General features: G+C 46.4%; 2 protein-coding genes across 6 annotated transcripts in view; one reads left to right on the top strand and one right to left on the bottom strand.

The window, feature by feature from the left end:
* SEC31B (SEC31 homolog B, COPII coat complex component) overlaps window positions 1-15,387 on the top strand; it is a 31,534-nt gene extending 16,147 nt beyond the window's left edge. For 2 of the 5 annotated variants that reach the window (XM_036828767.1, XM_036828768.1), the window contains 15 exons: window positions 1,802-1,876; window positions 2,135-2,233; window positions 4,119-4,218; window positions 4,740-4,918; window positions 5,189-5,315; window positions 5,674-5,819; window positions 6,891-7,064; window positions 7,577-7,738; window positions 11,461-11,638; window positions 12,064-12,372; window positions 12,601-12,659; window positions 12,949-13,050; window positions 13,394-13,510; window positions 13,966-14,037; window positions 14,266-15,387. In XM_036828767.1, coding sequence (XP_036684662.1) covers window positions 1,802-1,876; window positions 2,135-2,233; window positions 4,119-4,218; window positions 4,740-4,918; window positions 5,189-5,315; window positions 5,674-5,819; window positions 6,891-7,064; window positions 7,577-7,738; window positions 11,461-11,638; window positions 12,064-12,372; window positions 12,601-12,659; window positions 12,949-13,050; window positions 13,394-13,510; window positions 13,966-14,037; window positions 14,266-14,445 — 2,079 coding nt within the window. In that variant the 3' untranslated portion in view covers window positions 14,446-15,387. Of the gene's footprint in view, window positions 1-1,801; window positions 1,877-2,134; window positions 2,234-4,118; window positions 4,219-4,739; window positions 4,919-5,188; window positions 5,316-5,673; window positions 5,820-6,890; window positions 7,065-7,576; window positions 7,739-11,460; window positions 11,639-12,063; window positions 12,373-12,600; window positions 12,660-12,948; window positions 13,051-13,393; window positions 13,511-13,965; window positions 14,038-14,265 lie in introns of those variants that run through there. The other 3 variants (XR_005016826.1, XM_036828769.1, XM_036828770.1) reach the window with 3 other exon arrangements.
* A 3,906-nt stretch (window positions 15,388-19,293) lies between these two features.
* Window positions 19,294-23,702, bottom strand: WNT8B (Wnt family member 8B). The gene is made up of 6 exons (XM_036828771.1): window positions 23,684-23,702; window positions 23,175-23,209; window positions 22,277-22,415; window positions 21,001-21,126; window positions 20,090-20,232; window positions 19,294-19,878 (listed from the first exon to the last, which is right to left on the bottom strand). Exons 2-6 carry the CDS (start codon window positions 23,187-23,189, stop codon window positions 19,333-19,335), a joined length of 969 nt encoding a protein of 322 aa, XP_036684666.1. The 5' UTR covers window positions 23,190-23,209; window positions 23,684-23,702; the 3' UTR covers window positions 19,294-19,332.
* Window positions 23,703-26,746: the final 3,044 nt, after the last annotated feature.

Below are 26,746 nucleotides of genomic sequence, written 5' to 3' on the forward strand. Positions count from 1 at the left end.
GGCACAAAATCTTCACCCTTTACCCGAGGCTCAGAGACCATTTATGGCTAGGGAAACTGAGGAGTACAAGTAGCATTTGCCTTTTTTCTGCTGTTGCTGATGTCCTGCGTACTTTACCAGAGCCAAGGTGAAGGCTTTCACAGTGCCATGCCACAGGGCAGTTAAGGTGATGGGAATGGAGAAGAAAGAAAGGGAAAGGAAGGGAAGAAGATCAGCTGGAAGGCTTTGAGTTGTTTCAGGTAACCCAAGGCAAGTCATTGTGGTGGGACTCAGGGCTCAAGTCCCACTCTACTCTGGAGGCATGGCTTCAGTTGCAGCGTCAGTTTAATTTCAGGTTGCTTATGGCACCACGCTGAGTGCTTTACGTGTCAAAGGAAGTGAGCACGTGAGAGGAGAGAGCTGAAGAAAGAAATAACTGGACAGGCAATGAGAGGATTAGTCATATCTTTGGGATTATAGAGTAGAGTGCAAAAAGAAGGACAGGGCCTGTCCTGGAGGGTCTGAGAAGAACTTGGAGTCTGTGCTTCAGATATACTAGAACTTTATGAAGGTCGATACCAGGAATCTGAGAAGGAGAAAAGGATCTGAGGAAGATCATCAACCGTAGAATGAAGCTAGAAAAAGATGTGGGAAGAAAATAGTAAGAAATAATGCTATTGTTATAAGCAGGATACAGGTAGTAGCTCCAGGAATGGTGGGGTGAGAAAGAGTAGAGGGAATAATCGGGAGTTCAGCCTTTCCTCTGCTGAACAAAGGAGACATTGGTGCCCACAGGACAGAGGGGAGTCTGATTTAAAAGCTACGCAAGAGCTGTCCATGATGGTCCTGAAGCTGAGTATGGATGAACATTTCCAGGGGAAGAGGATAGAAGAAGAAGGGGGCCCTGAGAGACTATGAGAAAGATCATAGTAAGAATTCATGGTTCAGTGTGGGATAAATGAAGGGCCCAGGCCAGCTAACCCATTAGGGTAGGGCTTCAGGAAGCCTTGGCCCTTAGTATCTGGAACACTGAGTGGGTAAGCTGACTTCGTTTACTATATCCATGCAACTTCCACTTAGGAGTCTTCTCACCTAGCCGTTTAGACTCATAAGACTACTGAAGGCTAACTTGGCATCAGTCTCCTCAGAAGGACAGGGGACGGGAACCACAGCTTGTCAGCAGGGCAGCATCAGGGAGCATCAGGTGGTTCTCTTCTGTGGGAGTCCTTGTTACAGTCCATGAGGCAGCTTAGGGTTCTCCTCTTCAGCTCCCCAGGTGCAAGAAGATGAGATATACATCAGGCTGGTGTGCTAGCTGCCCTGGCTTGGAAGCCCCAGGCCCACAAGAGCCAATATCTCTTGTACAAACTCCAAAAGCATAGCTTCTAGGGTCCCTGCAAGGGATCTGTTTAGTACAAGAGTCCTTGCTATCAGGAAAGCCCATGGCATGGTGTCCACATCAGTTATGTATAGTTTACATAGTTCCAGTCCAGATGCAATTTACCAGTCACAAGCTGTGTTGCCTAGAAACATAGCTGACATTTTACTCTTCTCAGGTTACCAGGGCAATAGATCTAGGAAGTCAACTGAAGGTCCGGTTCTCATTGCAGAAGGGGGAAAGGGTTTGTTAACACATCTGCCCACACCCCAACAGGAATCAAGTCTGGGGAGAAATAGGGAGAGATGGTGTTGGCCTCAGTGGGCACTTCTGGTAGTACAAAGAACTACATTTGAGGGTACACTGGCACAGATGTCCGGCTGTTGCAGGAGAGCGTCTTTCACATTCATTTAATGGAGACTTCTATGTTCTGTTGTTCCTTAGGTGACCTTAGAGAAGGACTCCAGAATGAAATTCCTAAAACTATTAGGATACAATAAAGATGAGCTTCAGAAGAAGGTAAGCTGCTTTCACATCAGAAACATGCTTGATGCAGAAAAGAGAATCCTGCCAGTGGAAACCATCTCAGAATACCTCTTCGTGGGCTCCATTAATACATATACGAGCATTTTACCTCCTGAAGGTAGTCTCTTTCCCAGGAAAATATGTCAGGGATCTTAGCGAGTCCAGTTGGTGGGGTATGGAGGTGGGAAGAAAGCATAATGCTTATTTGACCTCGTGCTGGGAAGAGTGGTGCTCATAAGTCTCTCCCTGCAGGTGGCCACATGGTTGAAGAGTGATTTGGGGCTGGGTGAGAGCCCTCAGCCCAAGGGAGTTGACCTCAACAGTAACAGACAACAGGCCTTTTGCATCCAGGTGCGGTAGGAGCCCAGCCAGCCTAACCTAGGGTAGCATAGAAGATCTGCCTTTAGGGTATCTTCCCCTTCCTAGCCCTAAGCTTTGCTCTCAGTAAGTGCTCAGCTTCTATGGAAGTCTTCAAACTCCTCACTCATTTAAAACCAGAGTGAGACACAGAGACCTAAGCTTTTAGGCTAGGAGTAGAGTTGTGTTTTAACCATGAAGTAGAGCACTTCCCAAACCATACCTGGTTATTCTTTTAGCTTTACCCATTAAGAGCCAACTCTTCTTTTTTTTTTAATTGAAATATAGTTGATTTACAATGTTGTGTTAATTTCTGCTGTATAGCAAAGTGATTCAGATATACATACATTCTTTTTTATATTCTTTCCCATTATGGTTTATTACAGGATATTGAATATAGTTCCCTGTGCTATACAGTAGGACCTTGTTGTTTATCCATTCTATATGTACTAGTTTGCATCAGCTAATCCCAAACTCCCACTCCATCCCTCCCCCACCCCCTCCTCCTTGGCAACCACAAGTCTGTTCTCTATGTCTGTGAGTCTGTTTCTGTTTTGTATTGATAGATAAGTTCATTTGAGTCATATTTTAGATTCCACATATAAATGATATCATATGGTATTTGTTTTTCTCTTTCTGACTTACTTCACTTAGTATGATCATCTCTGGGTCCATCCATGTTGCTGCAAATGGCATTATTTCATTTTTTTGTATGGCTGAGTAGTATCCCACTGTATTTATGTACCACAGCTTCTTTATCCATTCATCTGTGGGTGGACATTTAGGTTGTTTCCATGTCTTGGCTATTGTGAGTAGTGCTGCTGTGAACATAGGGGTGCATGTATCTTTTTGAATTATAGTTTTGTCTGGATATATGCCCAGGAGTGGGATTGCTGGATCATATGGCAACTCTATTTTTAGTTTTTTGAGAAACCTCCATACTGTTTTCCACAGTGGCTGCACCAGCTTACATTCCCACCAACAGTGTAGGAGGGTTCCCTTTTCTCCACACCCTCTCCAGCATTTGTTATTTGTAGACTTTTTTTTTTTAATAAATTTATTTATTTTATTTATTTATCTGTGGCTGCGTTGGGTCTTTGTTGCGGCGTGCGGGCTTTCTCTAGTTGCAGTGAGTGGGGGCTACTCTTCGTTGCGGTGCGCGGGCTTCTCATTGCGGTGGCTTCTCTGGTTGTGGAGCATGGGCTCTAGGCGCGCAGGCTTCAGTAGTTGTGGCACGTGGGCTCAGTAGTTGTGGCTTGTAGGCTCTAGAGCGCAGGCTCAGTAGTTGTGGCACACGGGATTAGTTGCTGCTCAGCATGTGGGATCTTCCCGGACCAGGGCTTGAACCTGTGTCCCCTGCATTGGCAGGCAGATTCTTAACCATGCGCCACCAGAGAAGTCCCTGTAGACTTTTTAATGATGGCCATTCTGACCGGTGTGAGGTGGTATCTCATTGTAATTTTGATTTGCATTTCTCTAATAATTAGCAACGTTGAACATCTTTTCATGTGCGTGTTGGCCATTTGTATGTCGTCTTTGGAGAAATGTCTGTTTAGGTCTTCTGCCCATTTTTCGATTGGGTTGTTTTTTTGTTGTTGAGTTGTATGAGCTGTTTATATATTTTGGAAATTAAGCCCTTTCCAGTCGCATCGTTTGCAAATATTTTCTCCCGTTCCATGCATTGTCGTTTTGTTTTGTTTATGTTTTTTCCTTTGCTATGCAAAAGCTTGCAAGTTTAATTAGGTCCCACTTGTTTATTTTTGCTTTTATTTCTATTGAAGGGCCAACTCTTAATAGCACTCCCAGAGAGAGCTACTAAGCCAGCTCTCTGTTCCTGGGCTCATTTCCCAAGAAGCCACCTCTGTCCTTCTTTGTACAGACCTCCAAACATACCACCAAGGAAGCCTCTGCCTGCTCAACCTTCTTTGATGAGCTGGTCCCTCAGGACATGACTCCGTGGGAGATCCCCATCACAGAAGGTACCCTGACCCTGAGGGAGAGGAACCCTCTGTGTGGGAGTGGGTGGGCTTAGAGTTCTCGGGATTTGAGGACATTCCCTTCTTGTCCCCGGCCTCCTGCTTCCCCTCGTGATCACAAATGCTGGGTGGTTCTGTACCAGTTAGAGCTCTCTTTGGCTGGAGATTTTCATGGATGGGTCCTTTGTATGGAAGGCCTTCTACCAAGGTATTTTTTTCTATCCTTCTGTCTTTTTGCTTAAAGAACTGTGACCCTCTTCTTGTTGAGCAAGCACACATCACACCTATGATGCTGCCACCTGAGTCCCTGCCTTGTCTTGGGTCCTGTCCTTAGAGAGTTACCATTGGACCTGGGCACCCCAGTACACCCCACTACACTTTGTTGTGAGGGAATGAATTTTGGGAGTTTGGGGCAAGGGAGACTGAGGGATGCAGAGTATAGGAGGTGGGCTGTGGGCCCTGCTGGGGACAGGAAGCTCGGGTCTGAGGACAGGCTGATGCAGAGGGGATGCCTCTACCTACAGACACAGACGGACTCCTGAGCCAGGCTCTCCTGCTTGGAGAACTGGGCCCCGCTGTGGAGCTGTGTCTGAAGGAAGAGTGCTTTGCTGATGCCATCATCCTGGCCCAGGCTGGGGGCGCAGATCTGCTGAAGCAAACACAGGAGCACTACTTGGCCAAGAAGAAGACCAGAATTGCCCCGGTAACTGCCCACCATGCAGGAGAGGAGGGGAGGGGATTACTTGGGCCTTGTCAAGTGGATGTCCACACTTTGGGACTGGTGTTTAGACGATCTGCCTATCTCTCTCTCTCCCTACTCTTAACCACCCCTACCTTACCACTAGCCCCTAGTCAGTGGTCTAACAGGAAGGCTGCTTATGAGGGGCTTTTCTCAGCACATCTGTGTGTGTGACTCCTGCTGCCTATGCTGGATGGACGGCTGATGGCCTCCTTCCCTCTCTGCCCATTACAGCTGCTAGCCTGTGTTATACAGAAGAATTGGAAAGATATGGTGTGTGCCTGTAGCCTGAAGAACTGGAGAGAGGCTCTGGCCTTGCTACTGACATACTCAGGGCCAGAGAAATTCCCCGAGCTCTGTGGTAGGTCGCCCTCAGCTCCAGGATGGAGTGGTATGACTCTAGCATGGAGTCAGTGGACACACTGAGGGAGGAGACAGAGGGGCGGCCTGAACTCTGGCAGGTCAAGCCATGTTGTCAGGGACTAGAGTGCATCCCTCTACGTTTAGTAGAGGGCATTTATGGTCCTCTTTTACTTTTTCTTGTCACATCTCAGTGCAAGAGCTTTGCCCTTCACTGCAGAGCAGGATTAGCCTCACTGTTGTCTTAAAGCCACTGAGGCTACTTGTCCCATAACTCATGGTCCCCTACCTGTTTTCAAACAGGAGGAGGAGGAGCACAGGGAAACTGTGCCATTTAAGAAGTTTCTGTCTCTCTGCAGACATGCTGGGAACTCGCATGGAGCAGGAGGGTGGCAGGGCACTAACCTCTGAAGCCAGACTCTGTTACGTGTGCTCAGGAAGTGTGGAGCGGCTGGTGGAGTGCTGGGAAAAATGCCCCCGGGCTTCATCCCCCATGGCTCTACAGGTACCCCGTCTCTGCAGGGCCCTGGTCCCCCACCCCAGGCCTTTAGGAGGGGCTAGCAGTGGAGATTGCAGGGACATCAGAGGTGAGTCTTCTGAGTAACCAGGCTGGAATCAGGGTGTTAGGGAAGAGATTAGGGCCCCTAAAGCCTGGGACCTTTTCCATGGATAAGCTATCATCTTCCTTCTTTCTCAGTCAAGGGAGACTGAGCAGCAGCCACTTAGATATTAACCTTCGTAATTTTTTCCCACTTCAGGTTTGGGTATATAAGTTTACTCTATATTTGAGTAATTGTGAGCTTGGGCCTTCTATTAGCTTCTGTGAAAAGTCCTGTATCTAAATTGTACCAGATACTCTGTGGGTACCCAGAGAAGGTGGGGGTCACAGACTCATGCGGAGACAAAGTCACACATGAAATAAGAGTATAACAGAATCTGAAGGTGATGATGTATTAGCATAAAAGATAAAAAATCCAAAAAGAAGAGGCAGAAATGTACAAGAGTGTAAGACCCAAACGGCTTGGGAAGTGAAGCCAAGTGGCCCTTCTCTGACTGTCATGTCTCTTTTTTTTTTTTTTTTTTTAAATTTTATAGCTACTTTTATTTTTATTTATTTATTTATTTTTGGCTGTGCTGGGTCTTCGGTTCGTGCGAGGGCTTTCTCCAGTTGCGGCAAGCGGGGGCCACTCTTCATCGCGGTGCGGGGACCGCTCTTCATCGCGGTGCGCGGGCCTTTCACCACCGCGGCCCCTCCCGTTGCGGGGCACAGGCTCCAGACGCGCAGGCTCAGCAGCTGTGGCTCACGGGCCCAGCCGCTCCGCGGCATGTGGGATCTTCCCAGACCAGGGCTCGAACCCGTGTCCCCTGCATTAGCAGGCAGATTCTCAACCACTGCGCCACCAGGGAAGCCCTGTCATGTCTCTTATATATCATATATCATCACCTGCTACCTGCACCTGGCTATGGCCAGGTGCCCTCATACCCATAGCAGGGAAGTCCTTGGTTGAGCTGCCTGGGCTTGGAGAGCAGGATGTGCTTTGAAGAGGACTGACTGCCCTTATCCTTGTCCCTGTAGGACCTGATGGAGAAGGTGATGGTCCTTAACAAGAGCTTGAAGCTACTGTGGGGTCCTGATGGGGTGAGCCCAGGCCCTGCCACAACCTACAGAATCGCTCAGTATGCCAACCTCCTGGCAGCCCAGGGCAGCCTGGTCACTGCCATGAGCTACCTACCCAGTGACTGTACTCAGGTGAGTGGGAGCATGTGGAGAGAGCAAACCATTTCATTCAGTCATCTAACACTGGCTGAGCACTTCCATGTTCCAGGCACTATGCTAAATGCTGAAGCTCCCAGGATAAATAAGATCTAGTCCCTCAGGAGGTTCACAGTCTCTTGGGGGAAAATCAGATGTCAATAATTTATCCTGCCGTAACAGAAGATTATACTAAGCGCTGTGGGACTTCACAGGCATGGGGCTGGCTTTGTCTGGAGAAGTCAAAGAAGGCTTCCCAGTGGTTAAAACATTTGAGCTGGACCTTCAAAGAGAAAGAGCTTACCAGAAGATGTCAGGCATTCTAGGCAGAAAGCACAGCGAGAAGGAAGGTTTGGCAGGAATCAGAGACCTTTTGAGTCCTCTAAGGTGGCTGAAATGTAGAGGGTCGGCTGAAGTTTGAATGCTATGTGGGGCCAGGCTTGTAAGAGAGGATGTTTGCTTGTTTTAACTTTACTTAACACAGTTCTTCATGATTATAACTTTTATAGCCACCAATTCAGCAGCTGAGAGATCGGCTTTTTCATGCCCAGGGTTCTGGTGTCTTGGGCCAGCAGTCTCCCCCTTTCCCCTTTCCCCGGGTTATTGTGGGAGCTGCTCCCCACTCTCAAGAGACATCATCTCCCAGACTGGGATTCCAGTCTTCTCACCAGGTAAGATCTTGCTTGTTCATTCATTCAAAAATACCTGTTAAGTGTCTACCAAGTGCCAGGCATGATTCTAGGCACTTGGAATATATTAGTGAAAAAAATGATGAAAATTCCTGTCTTCATAAAGTATAGATTCAGTTATTTTTCTAATAACTGTTTATTGAACAACTGCTGGGCACTTAGAACAGAAAGGTACACAAACCATGATCCTTGCCCTTAATTATCTCATAGTCTAGTCTAGGAAAGATAGGTAAAAATTAACTGCAGTAAAATTCATAAATGCCATGATTGGGATATGATTAAAGAGCCATGAGATCACACAGAAGAAAGCAATTTACTGGGGGACGGGGGAAGTTCAGGGAATGTTTCAGAACGAGTATGATGTTTGATCTGAGTCTTGAAGGTTGAAAGTTATTTAGGCAAAGGAAGAGGTAAGGAAGGCTATTTCAGGCAGAGGGAATGGCATCTACAAAGGCAGTGAAAGGAAAGTAAGCAGAGCCCATTTGAGGAATGACTAACATTTTAATGGGGCTACAAAACAGGTGTTTGTGGCAGTGGAGTGAGTTAGATGAAGCTGGGGTAACAAGTGGTAGTTAGATCAGGAGAGACCTGGCATTCTGTGTTCAAGAGTTTAGACTTGAGGGACTTCCCTGGTGGCGCAGTGGTTAAGAATCCTCCTGCCAATGCAGGCGACACGGGTTCGAGCCCTGGTCCGGGAAGATCCTACGTGCCACAGAGCAACTAAGCCCATGTGCCACAACTACTGAGCCCACGTGCCACAACTGCTGAAGCCCACGCACCTAGAGCACGTGCTCTGCAACAAGAGAAGCCACTGCAGTGAGAAGCCCATGCACTGCAATGAAGAGTAGCCCCCTGCTCTCCGCAACTAGAGAAAGCCGGCGCGCAGCAACGAAGACCTGACACAGCCATAAATAAATAAATTAATTAATTAATTAATTTTAAAAAGAGTTTAGATTTGACCCTGAAGGCAGGCAGGAGCTATTGAATGGTCTTATGAGGGGAAGGACTAGCTATGTGTCTAGGAAGGGCAAGGCTAGAGGTGGTTAGGAAGCTATAGCAAGAGATGATGAGGAAATGAAAGACCTAAAATGAGAGAGTGAGGTTGGATTTGAGATATTTAGTAGGTAGAATTGACAGAAATTAACTGGTGATGGTTAAGAGGAGTGTGCTAAATGGGGGGACTGACCACAGTGCCCAGATGGATAGGATGCTGTTAATTTATGAAACCAGGAGCCTACTAGAGGGGAATAAAATCCAGGGAGATTGTAGATAAAGGTATCAGGTAGAAAAGTTCTGATGATTCATCCTGTCCCACCTTTAATTCCCACCCTAATTTTCTTCCCTCCCTCCTCCTCCTTCCCTACTTGCTGGCTCTCTCTCCCTCCCTCCCCTCCCCCTTTCCTCTCACTCTCTCTTTTCTATCTTGAAATAATTACAGATTCACAGGAAGATACAATGAAATGTATTGGGAAGTCTCATGCATCCCAAGCCCACCACATCCCATGCCAGTGTCCCACACAACCACAATACAATATCAAGGCTGAGATATTGACATTAGTATAATCCACAGATTCAGATTTCACTGGTTTTACATGTACTCATTTGTGTGTGTGTATGTGTGGTGTGTGTGACCATGTAAGAATTTTACTTTTCATCTTTTTAACAGAGTCCTTCACAGAGCAAAAAAATTTAATTTTATAAGGGCCAGTTTATGAAGTTTTCCTTCTATGGATCATGCTTTTCATGTCAAGTCTAAGAGCTCTTAGCCTAGTCCAAGGTCCCCCAAATTTACTACTGTGTTTTTTCTAGAAGTTTCATAGTTTTATGTTTTACATTTAAGTCCATGTTCCACTTTGAGTTAATTTTTGTGCAAGTGTGAAGTTTGGGTCAGGTTTCATTTGCCAATGGATGTCCAGAATCATTTATTGAAAAGGCTGTTCCTCTTCCATTGAATTGATTTTGCTCCTTTGTCAAAAATTAGACATATTCATATGGGCTTATTTCTCAGTCCCCTGTTCTGTTCCACTGATCTATGTGTCTCTCCTTCTGCCAGTACCACTCTGTCTTGATTACTACCTCTATATCAGCAAGTCTTGACATGGGGAATAGTAATTCCTCCTACTTTATTTTTCTGTTTCAAAATTGCTTTGGATATTCTAGGACCATGTTCTTTTCACATAAATTTTAGAGTAAGTTTGCCTATATCTAAAAAGAAACTTGCAGAAATGGACAGGAATTGCATTAAAACTATAGATTAATGTAGGGATAGTTGACATCTTTACTATATTGAGTCTTCCCATGCATGAACATGGTATGTCTCTCCAGTACTGTCTCCATCAGCACTTCATAATTTTCATCATACAGCTCCTGACATGTTTTGTTCATTTCAAACATAAGTATTTAATTTTCTCTTGAGCAATTTGAAATCAAATGGTATTGCATTTTTAATTTTGGTTTCCACTTGTTTATTATCAGTGTATAGAAATGTAATTGGTTTTTATGTGTTAATCTTGTATCACGTGACTTTTCAATGCTCATAAATGAGATTCCTGAACTCATTTATTTGCTTTAGGAGTGTTTTGTGGATTCCTTGGGAATTTCTATGTAGATAGTTATGTCATCTGCGAATAGAGACAGTTTTATTTCTTTTTTTCCAAATTGTATGCCTTTAATTTCTCTTGCCTTATTGTAGTACTAAAATAAGAATGGTGAGTGTGAACACCCTAACCTTGTTTCCAGTCTTAGAGGGAAAACATTCAGTCTTTCACCACTAAGTATGGTAGCTCTAGGTTTCTTGCAGATGCTCTTTATGAGGCTAAGGAAGTTTTTCCATCTATTCCTGGGGTACTGAATCATGAATCAGTGTTGAACTTTGTCAGATGTTTTTTTCTGCATCATTTTATATGATCAAATGATTTTCCTTCTTTAACCTGTTGATGTGGTGGATTACGTTGATTGATTTTTAAATATATCATGATATACATTGCATGACCTGGAGTAAATCTCATTTGGTTGTGGTATATTATTTTTATACACATTGTTGGATTTGATTTGCTAAAATTTTGCTGAGTATTTTTGTGTCTAAGTTTATGAGAAATTTTGGTCTGTAGTTTTATTTTGTAGTGTTGGTATCAGGGTAGTACTGACCTCATGAAGTGAGCTAGGAAATGTTCCTTCTTCTATATTCTGAAAGAGATTATGTAAACTTTGTGTTAATTCTCTGAATGTTTGGTGAAATTCTCCAGTGAAACTACCTAGGCCTAGAGATTTTTTTTTGGGGGGGGGAGCTTTTTAATTACAAATTTAATTCCTTTAATTACAAATTTAATTAATTTAATTTAATATTCCAAGAAATATTCAGGTTTTCTATTTAATTTTGGCTGAGTTTTGGTAGTTTGTGGTTCTTGAGGAATTGGTCCGTTTTTTCTAAGTTGTCAAGTTTATGAATGTAAAGTTATTTGTAGTATTCCTTGTTATCTCTTTAATGGCTGCAGGGTCTGTTGTAATGTTCCCTGCTTCATCCTTGATCTTGATGAATTGTGTCTTCTCTCTTTGTCTTTGTCAGTCTTTATAAAGGTTTATCAGTTTTGTTGGTTTTTTTTAAGAATTAGTATTTTGTTTCATTTTCTTTGTTGTTTTTCTGTTTTCGGTTACTTACCTTTCTTTTCCTTTCCAAGTGCTGACCCTTTTTTCTCTTCCATCAGGTTCCAGCTCCATCTCCAAGGCCAAGGATTTTTACACCTCCATCATCACTTGTGATGCCCTTGACACCTTCCTGTCCTAGTCCTTATCAGGGCTCCAGAATGCAGAATACAAGTGACTACAGGCCATCTGGGTTCCAGGAAGCCCAGTCTTTGCCTGTGGTCCCTGGGGTAAGGCCTGGTGAGTGACTGAGTGGAGACCTGTCTAGGCGGAGCACAGAGGAAAACATCTGGCATGGCCAGAATGGATTTGGGAGGCAGTATGTCTATCTAGTGAGAGGAGCTTAGAGTTTGAAGTCTGAATTCTCAGTACTGTCAGTTACTGGCTTTGTACCTGTGGGCAATATACCTAGCCACTTTGTTTCTTTTGAAAATTGAGAGTGGTTGTTATTTATTGGTCATTTCAACCCCACAGGATTGTTCTGAGGGTCAAATAAAGAATATAGTTAAAAGTACTTTGTAAATGGTAGATCTCCATACACATGTATTAGTTATTTATTATTATTATAGTTTTTTTTTATTGCTGCCTTATTCCTCCCTGATGTGCTCTGAGTCTCTCCCAAATTGAAATTTGGTGGCAAATGACCTGTTTCTATCCCATTTCAGCTTTATCTCAGCCGCAGCTATCAGGAGGGCAAAGGGTGCAAGCTCCTAACCCCGTGGGATTCCCTGGAACATGGCCTCTTCCTGGTCCACCCACGGCACCCCCAGACATTATGCAGGCTGGTTCTGCCTCCCTGCCTGAGACTCCTCGACGGCTCCCTCTGCTTCCTGTGAGAGCACCAGGCTTCAACCCTATGAGCTCCCAGCCGCCAGCCCGTCCTGTCACCTTCTCTGCAGCACACCCTCCAGGAGGGCCAGGTGCTCCATGCGCCGATGCCTTCCCGACCACTGGCATCTTGACTCCTCAACCAGGTCACTCTTCTCCCATGGCCTCCCTCTCCTCCCCTCCCCACTACCACGTTGGGAGTCTCTTTCCTCAAGCCAATGAACTGGGGTTGGAGAATGTCAACTCAGAGTGTGGCTGATCTGTGGAGGGAGGTGTGGCAGACTCCAACTAAAATAATTTTCCTGGTCTTCAGACCAAAAATTCCAGTGTTTTTGATCATGCCCCTAAAATACCTCTATATTTATACTATTCAGGACCTCAAGATTCCTTGGAAGATGCTCCAGTGCCCAGGGGAAACCTCCAGAGGAAAGAGGTCAACACATCTCCCGCAACTCAACCCCTTATACATTCACCGACGACCCACACTCTAGTTCCGTACAGAAAGCAGCCTGGTCCTTCCCATTCTGCTTTCCCCACTCACTCTTCTCCCCTCAGCTCCCTCCTCTTTTCCTTCTTATACACATTCACCATCTTCTCACTTCCAGGTTCCCCACAAACTATTCTGTGCCCTCGTTCATTCATAATTTCTGCCACTCCCTCAAAGCAGGGCCGAAGGAGTCTTTCAGCTTAGACTCACGTGCCTTTCTTTTCTCTCTCTTTAGTTGCCAGAGACATTTATGCCCCCAGCACCAATTACTGCTCCAGTTATGTGCCTCACCCCTGAGCCACGAGGGGTCCTCTCCTCACAGCCTGCTGTCCCCAGTGTGAGTCATGCTCCCCCTGGAGCCCCAGGAGAACTTAGCCTGTAGGTGACAGGAATGATGTGTTTCCCTCCTCTTGGAAACCTTCTTTTCTTGGGTATAGAAAAGCAGGGAGCACGGTAGATGGCTTCATTCCTCAAGTTGGAGGCAGACTCTGGGCTGAAGGAGATGGGGTGGGGGGCAGATACCAAGTGTCCCTACTGCAGACAAGGGAGGATGCCCCTCCTCAGCTCTGCTCTGCTCTAGTGGGAGCAGTGTGACCCCCAAGTCACTGAGGCCTAGTCCTGAGGGGAGCCGTGAGCAGGACAGCTTGCCTCTCTCTCCTGTGTCCCTGCTCCCTCCTCAGCAACTGCAGCGGCCACCTGAGAAGATGGACAGGAAGGAGCTGCCCCCTGAACATCAGTCCTTGAAGATCAGCCTTGAGGCGCTTCTGCAGCGCTGCTCCCTGTCTGCCACTGACGTAGTGAGTCTGAACCTTCCCCATGATGCTCCCCTCCTACCCTAGCTGGTCCCAGGATCCCTTAGCTGTAGACCAGTTCCTTGTGTGACTCTTCTTACTGTCCCTGGACATGCTTCCTGTATCTTATACTTATTTGATGTCCATGTGGAGTTGGGGAGGACTTGTCTGGTCTGGAGGTTATCTCCTTGGTAGCAAGACCAAACAGTACTGAGACTTAGCTCTTGGAAAGGCAGCAGGGAGGACTGCAAGGAGGGTGAGACCAGGAGTGAGGAGACCTGCCATTCATTCCTGGCTGCGTCGGCTTGAGCGAGTCACTTAGCCTCTTCAGGTCTCCTTTTTGTCCTCCGTGAAATGAAAGAGCATTAAGCCATTCTAGCTCTAAGGTACCGTGATTCTTTATGGTTCTGTGTAGTGTTAGGCATAGTAGCTGGAATCAGAATCCATTTCCCTCCCTGCAGAAGACAAAACGGAAGCTGGATGAAGCAGCCCAACGTCTAGAGTGTCTATATGAGAAGCTCTGCGAAGGGACAGTAAGTACAGTCAGTGGTGCTCCTCTGCCTCCTGCTCTTCCACCCTCACCCATGGCCAAAGGGTGCCCAGTGTCCCTTCCTATAGGACTCACCGACCCTGGGTTCCTTACAGAATATAGACATCTTGCCTGGACTGGGCTCTAGAACTTAAGTCCTCTCTTCTCCCTTCCATGCCTCCAGGGTAGGGGCGGGGTTGGGCTTACTAACTGCGGGCTAATCCTTCCACAGCTCTCGCCTCCTGTTCTGGCTGGGCTCTACGAGGTTGCCCGATGTGTGGACGCAGGAAGCTTTGAGCGGGGCCTCGCCGTGCATGCTCAGGTGGTGAGCTGCAGCAGCTTCAGCGAGGTCTCCAGCTTCATGCCTGTCCTGAAGTCCGTCCTCACCATCGCTCATAAGCTACACATCTAGACCAGGCAGCTCCTCTTGCCAGGAGGCCACTTCTACTGTTACTTAACTCCTTCCTGCAGGAAAGGGGAATTTCGGAACAGATTCCGTTTGTTTTTCCTAGCCCTCTTCCCTTGCTGCCAGGTATATGATGCTGTAGGCTTGGCTCCAAACCAGCAGAGTGCCTGCTCTCCACCCTTTATGCGTGGCTCTCTGGGATCTGCTCAGGGCTTTCTCAGCCTGTTCTTCTTCACTTTCCCTAAAACTGTACTCCACCAGGGCCTGGCGCAGTGTGTCTCCTCCCCCAGGGATATTCTAAGTGGCTTCTGAGAGGGTGAGCAGGATCGTTACTTCCAAGTCTACCTCGACTGTACCCATCTTGTGGGTCTTTTGTCTTTCTCCTTCTGTGGGTTATGAGCCTGACTTTACCTTTTCCTTGCCTCTGACTTCATATTTCCAGGTTCATACTTCTCTGAGCCGCAGAGGCTGGGGTAGAGTTGACTGCTGTTCACCCTTTGAACAAGTCATACACATGAGGGATGGGTGCTGAGCACAACGAAGAGAAGGAACTCAGACCCTTTTAAGAAGGGACCTCTCAACTGCCAGCATTGTTAAGGGTGAGCCAGGTGAAGTGGAGGGTGGAGGGGATGCCTCTTGCTGAGCGCTGTCTTAGGCTATGGGATAGGAGCAGAGGGACCACTGCCTGTGGGGAGTGGCCCCGGACTCAGCCTGCCTGATCCCTGGCCCAAGGCCTCGACCACTCATTCTGTGATTAGAAGCCAGGTTCTGGAATAGGAGCCATATTAATGAAAGAGTCTTCTAGCACTGTTCTTCAAGGCTTGGAGGCCCTCTTCCCCCAGCCCCACACATCTCAGGGCTGTCTTCTCTGGCTGCGCTTTCATGGTTGGACTCTGCATTTGAAGCACTGATGTACTTTATGTACAATAAAGCTGCTTTAGTTTGGTTTCCTCTGTCATCTCCCAATTATTATCTCCTCTAGGTCCTAGTTTGCTCTTATCTGTCTTCCCAGTCCTCTTTGTTCTTGTTCCCTATACCCTAATAAGGCAGGGGAGAGGCTTGGGGACAGATTGGAAGTCAGGAGAGTTGAAGAAAGGAGGTGGCACTGAATTAGGCTCTCCTTGCAGCGTTTATGGTCACTCTGCTATGTGTGTGTGTGTGTGTGTGTCTCTATCCGTGCCTGACATTCAGCTCCAGGGTTTTCCCCACACCACTTCAGGGCTGAGCTCAGCTACACAAAAGGGGCTGGGTGTGAAGCCAGGGGTACGATCTCTAATCCTGTTGTAGATCGCATCATGTCTGCAGGCTAGATGTGTGTGTTTGGGAGGAAGGGATTGTTAGGCAGTATTTGTTTGTAAAGCCACTTGCTCTTCAGATAATACTTGCACTAACTTCTATTGATGAAGCAGTGTGAGCCCCAGCAAAGTCCTTTCCCAAAGTGTCTTTGAAGCCAAGAGCCCATTGAAGGGAAGAAAGGCCGGGAGAGGGGATTAGTTTGTTCAGCAGCTGTGAATTTCAGTGGGAGGTTGATGAACTCCGAAGTCTTTGTTTAAATTAAAGGTGGGGAGAAAAAAGCCGCTGCTGGAGCGAGAGCCTCACTTGGGGCCCTGAACTAACACAAGGAGAAGTCTGAGCTGCGGGGAGCTGTGTACTGACTGCGAAGACTTTTCCCAAACACTTTTCGGGAAAGGTGTTATGAGAAGAGAAGGGGGCGGAGTGGGGGATTAGCATGTGAAATGAAGTTTTCATTGACTCCGGTGGGGGTAGAAGGCTATTTTAATGGCATTTTGTTCTCTTATTTTCTCTTCTTGAGCTCTTTAGAGATATTGTTTTGCTAAGGCAGGCTTTCTTCCCCCTTCTTTCCAGTCTGCGGATTGCCTCTATGGGAGCCAACATAAATATTTCTCCTCCAGGAATGCGGGTTAATTAAAGGGAAATGAATGAGTGGAAGCATCCAATCCAGACCCACAATAGGCGAGTGCCCTGGCCTGCCCTTCCCTCCCACCACCACCAGCAACGCCAGCGCTGAGCACGACCCTGTCTCTGTCTTTGCCCTAACCTGCTGCTAAGGCCAGTTGAGGCTGCGATTCTTTTCAAGAAAAGAAAACCCTGCCTGTGTGTAGGCTCACAGGCTAGGGACAGGAAGGAGACAGTGTTTTGTCCCCTCCACCCAGCGTCCTTGTCACTTCTCAGGACCTCCCTCTGCTTCTGTCGCCTGGCTGAGACAGATGGACTCCTAAAGAGCACACAAGAGGAGGGAAGGGGCCTGGGTTCCAGGACTCACCCCACGGTACCTTACTAGTTGGTGGAGCAAGCCAGACATCTTTCTCAGCATCAGTTTAAATCTGTAAAACAGAAGGTTTCACTAGCTGACCTCGAAGGTGTCTTCCCATGCAACCGGTCTGGTTGTCCACATTTATAAAGGGGAACACAGCACTGGTGATTGATTATGAGAGAGAACCTACACTCCATGAATGCAGGAGGTCAGTGTGTTGTTCACCACTGTATTTCCACTCTGGTGTTCATTGAATGAATAAATGAATGAATAGATAATGCAAGAGGGGGAAAAAAAGCAATCCAGATCTAAGGTAGCTCAGTATCGTTTTCTTTATAGATGCAAATGAATCTGGTATCAATCATATCCATTTGGGAATACAAAACAATAACGTATGAAAGAACTTTCTGGCAGCATGACATGTTTCAAGTACTGACCTGGAGTTATCAAATGTGGAGCACAATAGTTCTCCTACTTGTATGCTGAGAGACCTCCTGGAGAATGTAGCTTTCCTTTACAACATTGTACTTTTATATTTTCTAGCTGCCTTGCCAGATTTTCTTACTGTACACTATCAAGTAATTCTGCCAAGTGAGACAGCCAAGTTAGTACATGCTGCTGCTTGATTAGGGACGAAGGGCAAGTTGGGAGATTCAAGAGGCCCAGATCAAAGCTGAGGGAAGGAGCAAAAGGCCTTTTGCTGATGGAACTGGAAATGAAGCACTAGGAGACCCTGAAAGGAAGCATGTTCCCTGTAAGGAGGTAAGGGGAACCTCTCTCCTCAGTAAGTGTTAGTGGGACCAGAAGATGTGTAGGGATGAGGCCAGGGATTTGAGGTCTGACCTGGGCATTGTGTCAATTTGGAATATGAGAGCCTTTCCACTGTCACTGGTCAGCCTTTAGAGCCTCCACCCATTTTACCCACTTGGAGCCACTCCTCTGTGCTTTCTCCTCCTCTACAAGAGATGGGATGAAGTTGTCTAGCATTTGACCAGTTCTGCTCCGGAAGGGCTGCGGGGCTACCTGGTGTCTATGACCCAGGACCAGCCTAGGGGAAGGGAGATGACCGGCAAGCTCCTTGGGCTGCAGAGGGTCTGTCAGGGATTAGTTCTTCCCTTCCCAGAGCCCTATTTCACCAAGTCCCTGCTGTACTGCTGCTTTCTGAGAAGAGAACCAGAAGACTCAAGCACAACCAGCAGCAAGGTCTTAGCTACTGAGTGAATGTATTGGTGGAAGATTTATGGGGATGATTTACTAATCCTTGGCAGATTAACCTCTGTCAGGCCAGGATAACTACTTACTTAGGCCATCAGGGAAGTGAGGCTCACAGGAGGATAGTATCCTGGCAAGGTGGGAGGGAGGAGAGGACCTAGAGGTGATATCTTACACACGCTCTTCCCCATATCCCCAAGAATAAGTTCAATACCTGAAAAAAAGGCACATGTCACAGTGACTGCAATAAATTAAGGTTCAAGGTGCTGAACTTCCTATTATTAACAGTTTCATTGTAGGAAGTTTATGTATTGAAGGAAAGTATCCAATGCCTGAATCCTGCCTGTTTGAGAACCAGGTTAGTGAAAAGGAAGGGTCCCAGCTTCTCCTTCCTCATGACCTGTCTTCAGAGGTGCAAACCAGGGTCTGAATGGGAAATTAGCTTTATTTATCTCAGTCTTGGCTCAGGGGAATAAGATCCTTTGGGGAAAGAGAAGAAGTAAAGTTGGTTGCTAGGAGGCTATAGGTTAGGAGCAGGGAGGAGGTTACTTTAAAGAGTAGGAAATGACTGGCAGTCTGCCCTTACATCATTCTTAGATGTTGTGGGTATGTGTCTGGAGCACCTTGGGTGATTGTCTAGGAAGGTCATTGCCCCACTGGCAAAGTCCATTAGAGACATGGTATCACAAGGATGAGTGGCACCCTTGGTTTTCAGCAAGTCAGCATTCTAGGGTTCCCATTTCCTCCATCTTCAACCCCTACCTCTAGGAACCAACCTCCAAAGACATGCTTTTTCCTGGGTCAGTTTCCTCAGTATCCCTTCAGGGAAGGAAGGAAGGAAAGGGGGGAGAGAAAGCAGAGATTCCTGGGAGTCTATGCCAGCAGTTAGGGAATCAGAAGCACAGGAGGGCCTCTGCAGAAGGAAGGTGTGGCTGTGGCAGAGAACTGGCAGCAGAAAAATGAGGGGGAGGGGATGGGGGGAGCGGGGAAGACGGGTAAAAGAAAAAAGCCGTGTTTTCCCTGGGCCCTGCATATCTCTCGGAAGGGTTCTTCCAGTTCCTAAGCTCTCCACAGGCTAGGCGAGGCGTTAGGGCAGCTGGGACCGGGAGGAGGAACACCTATTCTCTTCCTACTCCAAGGAAGATCAATAGCTCAGAATCTCAGAACAGAGGGTTCTCAGACCTAAGTGTGGTGAGCAGATGATGCAGACAGCGCGAGGAGAGAGCAGAGGAATTGTGGAAACAGGTTGGAAAGTGGCAAGCACAGGAGAGATTGCAGCGTCTCTCTCCCTCTCGGGATCCCTGGCCTTGGTAGTGTGGGGTCCCTATTCCCTAGATTCCTCTACTACTGGGGTCTCTAAAAGAAGCCAAGGACAAATTGGGAAAGGAGAGTGCGGAAGGGGACACTTAGGGTTTTGTCCCGGGTTTGTGCGCCGCGCCCCCCCGCGGCCGGTCCGCGCGACTGCAGAAGTACTTGGTGACCCGGCGGCGGCACTGCTCGCAGCGGACCGCGCAGCACCAGTGGAACTTGCAGTTGCAGCTGGACACGGTCTCGGCGCGGCGCTCCTCCACCGCCAGCCCACAGTCCCCGCAGAGCCGACGGCAGCTACGGCGCTCCCAGCGGCCCAGGGCCCGGCCGCGCCGCAGGCACTCTCTGCCTTCGGTGCCCAGCAGTCCTAGCGTTTTGTTCTCCAGGCAGTAGTCTGGGGAGTCCTCCAGGTGCACCAGCTCCCTCGTGGAGATGGAGCGAAAGGTGTCTGCGATGGCGCCGCGGCCCGCCGCGCTGTTGCCAGCACCCTGCAGCAGGTCCACCTTGAGAGCTGCGTGGTACTTCTCTTTCAGGTGCGCGCCCACCTCTCGGAACTCAGGCAGCTGCAGCCAGCAGGTCTGCGTGGTGCAGCTGCCAGACACGCCGTGGCACTTACACGTGCGTTTCATGGTGCCCTTCACCGCCTGGGAAGAGAGCTAGGAGTGAGCGGGCCAGGGATTAAGCGCCTGGGGAGTGTCACCCTCTGGCGGGTTGCGAGGATTCTACCTAGTCTACGTGGCCAGCCGCCTCGATGCCGCATTTCCCCAATCTGATGAATGAATTGAAGAGCCGTCCGCACCTAGGGCTGGCAGTGGATGGAGCCAGCTGCCTGACCCCAGGGGCTGCAGGACTCACCTTGCGGCCAGCCTCGTTGTTGTGCAGGTTCATGGCTGCCCGAGCATCCTGTCCTGTCTCCAGGGCATCGACGAACTGCTTGGATATTGCCTCTCCGAAGCCCACGTTGTCGCTGCAGCCTCCCCACAGCCAGCCTTGGCCCCCTGGAAAAAATGCAGTGGGAAGAAAGGACGGCCCGGAGCCTCCTGGGCTGCTGGTTCTAAGTGGGTTTGGGGGATCTGAGGTGGGGAAGGGTTCAGGTGGGGCGAGTGCCCTGTCTCCAAATTAGTTTCACCCTAGATTTGTTTTTGCCACCTTTGTGCTCCTACTTCCAGCTTCAGCCAATCCCGTGCCCAGGACTCCAGGACTTAAGTAGCTGCCAAGTGAGGCAGGTGCCTGCTCACCCCGTTACTATGTTTCTGGCCTTTGGTCAGAGTGTGCAGACCTCCGCCAGCGACTGACCTCTGGAAGGGACATGATGGTGCAAAAAAGGTGAGGAAAGCACAGCATTGAGGGGGAGAGAGAAGGGCAATTGAGATAATATGGAACAGCAGTTGGCAGTTGAGCTGCAGGGCAGAGGGTTGGAAAGGATAGTGGAGGTAAACAGTGGAAAGGAGACAGGGATAGGCAGCATGGAAGGGCGTTCGTTCCCCCTATGTTTGAGACAGTAATAGGAGTGATTCTGAAGGGAGGGTTCTTCCTTTATCGTTATTGTGTTTAAATTAAGGAAACCACCCAGTCAGAGAAGGGTCCCCAGCTACATTTAGCCTGGTTTGTCACTGTAGGGTTTGGGCTCAAACTGGTTCGCCCTGATTTTCCTCAGATTTAGAAGAATACAACTCTTCTTCAGCCCACCAAGTACCCACCAAGCTTTTCATTACTTAAGTGAACTTTATTGGGCTGTCCTACCCACCCCCAAGATCACTACTCACCCAGTTGCCCATTGCGGGAGTCATCACAGCCACAGTTGTCAAAATCCCCAAGGCTGCAGTTTCTAGTCAGAGTGTACATAACCCCGGCAGAACTGATGGCATGTACAAATGCTGTCTCCCGATTAGCTGACAGGAACCAAAAATTGAGTGAGTTAGAGGGAGGAGTTACAGCCCAAAGACATACCTTTAATACCATCATTATACCCTCCTCTCCCTGCTCCATTCTATTTCCCCACCTTTATAATGTACCTTACTCACTTCCAGGGTCTGCTCCAGCCCTGGTCTCAGCCCTGCTCTTCTTCCTTCCCATCTTTTCGGGTCACACATTTTATGACTGAGTGGCTAGATTATTGTTTTTTTTTTTTTTTAATAAATTTATTTATTTATTTATTTATTTATTTTTAGCTGTGTTGGGTCTTCGTTTCTGTGTGAGGGCTTTCTCTAGTTGTGGCGAGCGGGGGCCACTCTTCATCGCGGTGCGTGGGCCTCTCACTATCGCGGCCCCTCTTGTTGCGGAGCACAGGCTCCAGACGCACAGGCTCAGTAATTGTGGCTCACGGGCCCAGTTGCTCCGTGGCATGTGGGATCTTCCCAGACCAGGGCTCGAACCTGTGTCCCCTGCATTGGCAGGCAGATTCTCAACCACTGCGCCACCAGGGAAGCCCTAGATTATTGTTGATATGGGTGAGATTTAGGTGGGAAAGAGCCCAAGAAAGAAATGGGGGAGAATCTGAAGGTCAGGTTGTAAAGAAACCATCCCCACTTCCTCCTGGAACATTGAAGTCTGAGAGGCAGGTGCTAGCTAGTCTTGAAAAGAACCACTGATTGGCAGCTCTTTCATTTCCTTCCATGGCCGCTTTTTATCTTCTCCATGGGAATCCAGGCTCCAAGTCAGTTCCCACTTGCCCTGTACCTCTCTGCTAAGCCTGCTGAAGGAAGGCGCTAAGAGGCATGAAGATTTACGACCCCTACCTACCTTATTTATATTTTGAGGAAGCCTTTAGCCAGCCGGGAGACTGAGGGTGGTATAGGATTGGGGGTGAGGCAAGGTCCATTTGTTGAGCAGTGAGGGTGTTGGGGAAGAAAGAAAAAAGCTCTATAGGTAGGAAAGAGGAGCTGGAGAAGGAACAGAGAAGATCCTGGAGAGGGAGATGACCTGAGAGCAGAGACCAGCTGAGGAACAAGGGTGTAGAGGAGGCAGGGGGCCATCCCTGGAGAGTGGGGCTCTAACCTGTGGCCAGGGGGTCCAGGGAGCTGTGGCCGAGGCTTTCCTTACCACTGCGAAGGCCACCATGGCTGGACAGCTGCAGGGCTCTCTCAGGGCAGTTCCAGCGGTCCCAGGCAAACTGGTATTTGCATTCTTCAATACCACTCTGGGCACCAGCTGCCACGCTGCTGGAGTAGATCAAGTAAGCCTGCAGGGACACAGGGGTCAAACTTCAGACTCACAGCAACTGAACTTGGGAGGCATTTGCCCTAAAGTGGCCAAGCACCTCTTTTCCTGTGCACTCCCGTCCCTCCAAAATAATGACAGAGTAAGCACTTTAAATATGCTTTTAACATCACAAATAACATCACAAATAAACTTAGGTAGAAACCTAAGGCTCAGAGAGGTGATGTAAAACAGTTGGCCCAAAGTCCCACCACTAGCAAATGTTTGAAGTAGGAATGAAAATCAGTTTCATTAGACTCTAGACCTCACTGCCTCTATTCATTATACTATTCTGTCACTCCAAAATGAGCCTCAATTACATAATTCATGATTTTTCAGCTGTTTTCATCCTACTACTAGCTTAGAAGAGAACATTTTGTAAGCTGAAAATGTCCTTAGAGATCATGTAGTACAATGCCAGCACTTTAAAGATGGAAGACAGCCTCCCACCCTGCACTGAGAAGGATGGGTGACTGTAGCCTGACACTGTGAAAGAAAACTTTTCTGGCTCTGGAAATTCTGGCCATAAATTCAGAGTCAATATTCCTGAGTTCTTGTCCTGGCTCTGACACTAGTTTGCTGTGGGGTTTCGGGTGTGTCCCTAACCCTTTCTGTGCCACAGTTTTTCTGCCTATAATATATACAGCATAATAAAAGATATAATAAAAGATATTGACATGTGTAGTCTTCAGTCAAGAAGCTGAGTGAAATCCAAATAAATCAAAGGAATTTTTTTTCTTACCTTTGGACCAGTCATCAGGAAATTGTTCACTGACCTGGAAGAGAGAAAAACCACAGAACATAATAGAGATACACCAATTCATTTCTGCTGCCAAGAGTTGTGAGAATTACTTCAGCAAATGTGCAGGCACACCTCATAGAGATATTACTGGTTTGGTTTCAGACCACTGCAGTAAAGTGAATATCACAATAAAGCCAGTCACGTGAATTTTTTGGTTTCCCAGTGCATATAAAAGTTATGTTTACACTATACTGTAATCTGTTAAGTATGCAATAGCATCATGTCTAAAAAAATACAATGTGAGTGCCTTAATTAAAAAATACTTTATTATTAAAAGTGCTAACCATCACCTGAGCCTTCAGCGAGTCGTAATCTTTTTGCTGGCAGAGGGTTTTGCATCAATGTTATGCTGCTGACTGATCAGGGAGGTGGTTGCTGAAGGTTGGGGTGGCTGTGGCGACTTCTTAAACTAAGAGTAAATTTTGCCGAATTGATTGGCTCTTCCTTTCATGAATGATTCCTCTGTAGTATGCAATGCTGTTTGATAGCATTTTGCCCACAGTAGAACTTCCTTCAAAACTGGAGCCGATCCTCTCAAACAGTGCCATTGCTTTATCAACTAATTTATGTAATAGTCTAAGTCCTTTGTTGTCATATCAACAATATTTACAGCCTCTTTACTATGGGTAGATTTCATCTCAAGAAACCACTTTCTTTGCTCATCCATAAGAAGCAACTTCTCATCCGTTCAAGTTTTATCATGAGATTGTAGCAATTCAGTCACATCTTCAGGCTCCACTTCTAATGCTAGTTCTCTTGCTCTTTCCACCACATCTGCAGTTACTTCCTCCACTGAAGTCTTGAACTCTACAAAGTCATCCATGAAGATTGGAATCAACTTCTTCCAAACCACTGTTAATGTTGATATTTTGACCTCTTCCCATGAATCATGAATGTTCTTAATTATCTAGAATGGTGAGTCCTTTTCCGAAGGTTCTCAATTAACTTTGCACAGATCCATCAGAGGAATCTATCTATGGCAACTATAGCCTTATAAGATGTATTTCTTAAATAAGACTTGAAAGTGAAAATTACTCCTTGATTTATGGGCTGCAGAATGGATGTTGTGTTAGCAGACATGAAAACAACATTAATCTCACTGTACATCTCCATCGGAGCTCTCAGGTAACCAGGTGCATTGTCAATGAGCAGTCATATTTTGAAAGGAATCTTTTTTTTTTCTGAGCAGTAGGTCTCAACAATGGGCTTAAAATATTCAGTAAACCATGTTGTAAACAGATGTGCTGTCATCCGGGCTTTGTTATTCCATTTATAGAGCACAGGCAGAGGAGATATAGCATAATTCTTAAGGGCCCTAGGATTTTCAAAATGGTAAATGAACATTTGCTCCAATCTAAAGTCACTAGCTGACTTTGTCCCTAAAAGAGAGTCAGCCTGTCCTTTGAAGCTTTGAAGCCAGGCATTGACTTCTCCTCTCTAGATATGAAAGTCCTAGATGTCATCTTCTTCCAGTAGAAGGCTGTTTCATCTACATTGAAAATCTGTTGTTTAGTTTCGCCTCCTTCATTAATTATCTTGGCTAGATCTGGAATCTGGATAACTTGCTGCAGCTTTTATATCAGCATTTGCTGTTTCCCCTTGCATTTTTATGTTATGGAGATGGCTTCTTTCCTTAAGCCTCATGAACCAACCTCTGCTAGCTTCAAACTTTTCTTCTGCAGCTTTCTCACCTCTCTCAGGCTTCATAGAATTAAAGAGAGTTAGGGCCTTGCTCTGGGTTAGGCTTTGGCTTAAGGGAACGTTGTGGTTGGTTTGATCTTCTATCCAGACCACTAAAACTTTCTCCGTATCAGCGATAAGGCTGTTTCACTTATCATTCTTGTGTTCGCTGGAGTAGCACTTTAAATTTCCTCCAAGAACTTTTCCTTTGCATTCACAATGCAGCTAACTGTTTGGGGAAGAAGCCTAGCTTCCGGCCTATCTTGGTTTTCGACATGCTTTCCTCACTAAGCTTAATAATTTCTTGCTTTTGATTGAAAGTAGGTGACTCTTGTTTTCATTTGAACACTTAGAGATCATGGTGGGGTTATTAATTGGCCTAATTCCAATATTGTTGTGTCTCAGAGAATAGGGAGGCCCAAGGAGAGGGAGAGAGATGGGAATGGCTGGTAGGTGGAGCAGTCAGAACCCACACATTTATTAAGTTTGCCATCTTATATGGGCATTGTTTGTGGTGCCCCCAAATAATTACAATAGTAACATCAATTTTTTTTTTTTTGGCCACGCTGCACAGCTTGCAAGATCTTAGGTCCCCAACCAGGGATTGAACCCAGGCCCATGGCATTGAAAGCGATGAGTCCTAATCACTGGACCGCTAGGGAATTCCCACATCAAAGATCACCATGACAAATATAAAAGTAATGAAAAAGTTTGAAATATTGCAAGAATTACCAAAATGTGACACAGAAACACTAAGTGAGCAACTGCAGTTGGAAAAATGGCACAAATAGATTTGCTCAATCCAGGGTTGTCATAAACCTTCAATTTGTAAAAAATACAAGATCTGTGAAGCACAATAAAGCAAGTCTATAATTGAGAGGAAGAAAGGGAAAATGGTTTTTCCAAGGAAAAATTTTGCATAAGGAATCTACTTAATTTAGTTAAAAAAAAAAAGAACATGTACAAAAAGAGCTAGTATTATGCTTTGCTTGGATTTTTAAAATTTCAAATACCAAAAATGTTGGGAGTAATGTTTGATCGTTATTTTGCCGTGGAGTGGGAAGAGAGCTAGCATTAACTTGCTACTGTCTACCAGACACTCTACTCTCAGTATTTTACATGTTGATGTTGTTAAATCCTTACTATCTTGGGCATTGTTATCCCTAGTTTTCAAATAGGGAATCTGAGACTCAAAAAAGTTAAATATATTGTTCAAGCTCACCCAGTTAATTAGTGATTGAAGCAAGATCTGAATCCAGGTCCATCTGACTCCACAGGACTCTGAGAAGGATAGTTCTCTAATCAGAAAGAGGTAAACAGTGGAATAACTTTCTAGGGATTGAGTCATAATTAAATTCCAAAAATAAATAATGTGGCTCTGGAAAATAGTTTGGCTGTTCCTTTCAAAACTAAAAATGGACTTGCCACACTACTTAGCAGTTCCACTGTTGGGCATTTATCCCAGAGAAATGAAGACTTATTTTTACTCAGGAACTTGTATTCAGATGCTCATAGCAACTTTATTCAGAATAACCAAAAATTGGAAACTACCCAGATGTCCTTCAAAGGGTGACTGTTTAAAAAAATTGTGGTACATCCATACCATGGAGTGCTACTCAGCAACAAAAAGGTATGAACTGTTGATACACACAAAAACTTGGATGAACCTCAAGGAAATTATACTGAGTGATCAAAGCCAATCTCAAAAGGATACATACTGCATGATTTCATTTATGTAGCAATGGTTAAATATATAATTATGGAGCTAAAGACTAGATTAATGGTTACCAGGGGTTAGGGATAGGGGATGGATACCACTATAAAGTGATAAC

Source organism: Balaenoptera musculus, chromosome 16 (genome assembly GCF_009873245.2).
Source record: "Balaenoptera musculus isolate JJ_BM4_2016_0621 chromosome 16, mBalMus1.pri.v3, whole genome shotgun sequence".
NCBI lineage: Eukaryota > Metazoa > Chordata > Mammalia > Artiodactyla > Balaenopteridae > Balaenoptera > Balaenoptera musculus.